This window comes from Dunckerocampus dactyliophorus, chromosome 2 (genome assembly GCF_027744805.1).
Source record: "Dunckerocampus dactyliophorus isolate RoL2022-P2 chromosome 2, RoL_Ddac_1.1, whole genome shotgun sequence".
Taxonomy (NCBI): domain Eukaryota; kingdom Metazoa; phylum Chordata; class Actinopteri; order Syngnathiformes; family Syngnathidae; genus Dunckerocampus; species Dunckerocampus dactyliophorus.
In genome coordinates, this window is record NC_072820.1 from 48,292,692 (window position 1) to 48,296,498 (window position 3,807).

Consider the following 3,807-nt stretch of genomic DNA (forward strand, 5'->3'; position numbering starts at 1 on the left):
CCCTTCTTGGCTGCTCACTGCAAGCAGCTGTTGCTTTCTCACTATGTCCCCGCCCTCCCCCAGTTAGGCCCCGCCCCCAGAGTCAGGCTGTCCTGGCAGCAGCTGGGCGTCTCAGAGCTCAGCCAACTCAGAAGACTTGGCCGAGGGACGCTGGACGGGGGGGACAAGGTGAGACCTTTGACTCTGTCTCCTTCTGACTGACAACACTCGGACACGTGTGTGTGTGTGTGTGTGTGCTGAAAGTTTCCGTATCCTTGAAAGACATTCTTTCCATTTGAGACCCCCTTCCCCCCCTCTAGCAGACTTTATTGTCCCAGAAGGAGGGGGAGGGACAGGGTAGTGTAACATGTTACATGTAACTGGAATGTTGGGACTCGGGAGGACATGTCGGACACGAGTTGGACTGCGTGTGGCTTAGTAGGACCGGCGCAGACCTTCACCAGTCAAACTCTGAGCGGTGTCATGTGACTTCCTTCCACTTCCTGTTCCGTTGTTGTCGTTGTTGCGCTCGACTCAGCTTCTCCTTTCTGATTGTGAGGAAACAGGAAGTAGAGTGACGCGATGGCAAGCTGATTGGTGGAGGGTGGAATCTGCTTTCTGTTTCAGTCAACGCAGGGGGCGGAGCCGGGTCGTGCTCTGCGTGACGGCGGGGATGGTGGCCCAGAGGAGGCTGGTGCTGGGCGCCCTGACCGTCGTCTCCCTGCTATGCATCTACGTCCTGGCGGGGAACCTGCAGACGCTGTCCTGGTCTGTGGAGCCGCTCAAGCGCTTGGCACACGGGAGGTCAGTCAGGAGGTCAGGTGATCTTTCAAAATGTGTCACGTGACATCATCAGGACATTTGTTGTGTCTTCCGCAGCCAATGGCGAGACTTGGCCCCCTCGCCCTCACCCACGGCCCCGCGTGGACACGCTCGTACCACAGGCACACCATCGGCGCACACGTCCTCGCTCGCCAACTGCAGAGTGTCAAACATTTCTGGTGCGGACCACGTGGGCACAACGACAAGGACCGGACGCCCCTCTCTGCTGCCGCCTCGCCAGGAGGACGCGCTCACCGCGGACCCCTTCATTGGTGACGCTTACATGAGTGAGGACGTCCCGCCGCAAACTGTGAGTCCACCTGAAACATTGTGTGACCACTCCGCCGGACTTCCTGTCATGTGACCGGTCTTCTACCTCTCCCAGGACTGCCCGGACGCCATTCGAAGTCGGGTGCCAAAGACGGAATTTACCAAACGTTTTCTGAAGAACATTCCGGTGCTGCAGTGGTCCAAAGACGCCACGCTGGACGAGCACCGCCGCCTGAGCAGATACGTGGGAGCGCACGGCTGGGGGGGCGTCACCTTTGAGGGTCAGTGCCAAACGCTCTTGAAGCCCCGCCCCTCTGGAGGCCAACACGGCATCCCTAAGACTCGTTTTAAAGGTGACGCTAACGATGTTTTTGGGTCGACAGAACTGGCGGAGACGCTGGCGGTGCTCAACTCGTCTGCCAACTCGGTCATGCTGGACGACTGGAAGCGGCGCGGACCGGCGTCCTGCTGCATCCGCTGCGCCGTGGTCGGGAACGGCGGGATCCTGAAGGACTCGAAGAAAGGGAAGGAGATCGACGACCACCACTACGTCTTCAGGTGGGCATCTTTGCCACCTGACGCGGGGAGTGATGACATCCTAAACTCAGCAGAGGTTCTGTCCTCCAGGACGAACGGCGCCATCATGGCAGGCTTCGAGGAGGACGTGGGCGCCCGCACCACCCACTACACCTTCTCCACCAACACGCTGATGAACTCCATGAGGAGCTACGCCTCCCTCGGCTACCGAGGACCGCCCCAGTCCCAGGTGAGCAGCGCACACACGCCACGCACGTGTACATGATGCTGACCCCGCCGTGCCCTCGACAGGAGACGCGCTATGTCTTCCTGCCGGACCATGACCGCGACTACCTGCTGATGAAGGCGGCCGCCGTGCACGCCCCGGTGCAGCGTGGGCCGGAGCGCGGCATAGAGTGAGCGATGATGTCGCACATTCACGCCTGCCGGTCGGTGGCGTCACGTGATGTAATGTTGTGCTCGCAGCCCGTCAAGGTACTTCGGGAAGGACGTGTCGGCAAACAAGCTGAAGATGTACCATCCCGATTTTATCCGCTACCTCAGGAACAGGTGAGGGAGGAGCTATAGCCTGGTAACCACGGCAACCAGACCACGTGATCAATTCTTCTCTCCTTTCAGGTTCCTTCCATCCAACACCCTCAGGAGCAAATACAAGAACTTGTACCGCCCCTCCACCGGCGCCGTCATGCTGCTGGCGGCGCTGCACACCTGCGACCAGGTGAGGTCTGCCGCCGTAGAAGGGAAGCCCCGCCTAACTCGTGGCTTGTTTCGCAACCTGACCGGGTCGTTGTCACAGGTGAGCGCGTACGGCTTCATGACGCCCGACTACCGGAGGTACTCGGATCACTACTACGACAGGAGCTACCGCCCGGTGGGCTTCTACATCAACCACGACCTGCGCCTGGAGATGCTTCTGTGGCAGCAGCTGCACGCCGCCGGCCTCATCAAGCTCTACATGCGCTCGTGACGTCTTCACCGTCCAACCACTTTCCTTCTCGTGCCTTCTGCAGCACCTCAAATGCCTGCGCTAGCTGGCGGTTAAGCTAGTTGGCCTTAGTCGCCATGGTAACGGCCTATTGCACTTACACCGTTAGCATGACACGGTCAGTTCCACCATCTTGAATTCTTTCTTTTTTTTTATCTGTATTTCAAGTGAACCACTACCCTCCTTTTGTTTGCACATTACCATGGCAACCGTCAAGCCACACAAGCAGTGTGGTGTCTTGTTGCTAGGTTGCCACTAGCCTAAAATATATTTCACTTACTGATTTTTTTGATTTGACAAAGTGCCTTTAAATGTGAACAAAAAGTAAACATCTTGAACGAGTGTGTTGTTCCTATCAAGCCTGTGTTCATGTCCCGTATTTCATAAACGGCTTTACTTGAGTAGCTTAATCATTCACGCCAGCACATAAAAAGCACAGCGTCTAACAACTTTGTCACGCCGTGGAGACTATAAACCCCCCAAAACAGTCAAAAGATCAAACATATTGTGTGTGTTAAATGTCCTTCGCGGGAGTCAAACGTGTTCACATTTCTTCTTTGCTTTTAATGGACTTTAACACTTGGGACGGTAAAGTCGCAACACTGCTGCCACCCGGTGGCGACTGCTGGTTCGCGCACCCGTGTGTTCTTCATGTTTTAATATAGTTGAGCGTTTTTTAACTGGTATTATTTTGTTTATTTTTGGCTGTGAAATAATATTCTTGTTTGTGTGCTGTCTACCTGTAGTAGCAGAGACACAAGGATGCTCTAAACTAAATTAAAAGATTTATTTTGGATTCCGGTACAACGTCAGATGGCGCTTTGCTTCCCTCTAGCGGTCAGTCTACACACTGCATACATAGATTGAACGGTAAATGATGGATGGATATGTAGATTATCGATATGGATAAATGGATGGAGATGCTTGTCTCCATGTTCTCGCCTCTCGTTTCCATGGCAACGTTAGAGACAAAATGAGCCGCGGGGGGACGAGGAGGACTCATGATGAAGACGTTAGCACTTTGAGGAGGAATGTGAGCAGACAGGAAGTGACGTGACGATGCTTTCAGAAAGTACTCGACCATCTTCATTATGAATGAGAATCATTACGTAACATCATCATCACTCTGCACGTGAAGGCCCCTGTCAACGCGTGCGTGTTCCCAGCATCATCTCAGCATCACCCCCCCCCCCCCGGCCGGACCCCTCCCCCGC

The 3,807-nt window shown here is 55.1% G+C and overlaps 1 protein-coding gene across 2 annotated transcripts; it reads left to right on the plus strand.

Moving 5' to 3' along the window:
• The first annotated feature begins 80 nt into the window (after window positions 1-80).
• Window positions 81-2,935, plus strand: st6galnac (ST6 (alpha-N-acetyl-neuraminyl-2,3-beta-galactosyl-1,3)-N-acetylgalactosaminide alpha-2,6-sialyltransferase). Of its 2 annotated transcripts, none has more exons than XM_054767427.1 (9): window positions 81-168; window positions 607-783; window positions 859-1,111; window positions 1,187-1,352; window positions 1,455-1,837; window positions 1,900-2,003; window positions 2,074-2,157; window positions 2,227-2,326; window positions 2,405-2,935. In XM_054767427.1, exons 2-9 carry the CDS (start codon window positions 653-655, stop codon window positions 2,573-2,575), a joined length of 1,392 nt encoding a protein of 463 aa, XP_054623402.1. In that variant the 5' UTR covers window positions 81-168; window positions 607-652; the 3' UTR covers window positions 2,576-2,935. The 2 variants fall into 2 exon arrangements, with proteins under 2 accessions (XP_054623402.1, XP_054623403.1); XM_054767428.1 differs by lacking the exon at window positions 81-168 and having other exon boundaries at window positions 197-783; window positions 1,455-1,629; window positions 1,699-1,837.
• Window positions 2,936-3,807: the final 872 nt, after the last annotated feature.

Excerpts from the sequence above, each read along its gene's own strand:
- st6galnac (XM_054767427.1), top strand. The coding sequence starts at position 653 with ATGGTGGCCCAGAGGAGGCTGGTGCTGGGCGCCCTGACCGTCGTCTCC. Across the intron at positions 1,353-1,454 it reads GGGGGGCGTCACCTTTGAGG|AACTGGCGGAGACGCTGGCG; the intron begins GTCAGTGCCAAA and ends TTGGGTCGACAG. Across the intron at positions 2,327-2,404 it reads CGCTGCACACCTGCGACCAG|GTGAGCGCGTACGGCTTCAT; the intron begins GTGAGGTCTGCC and ends TCGTTGTCACAG.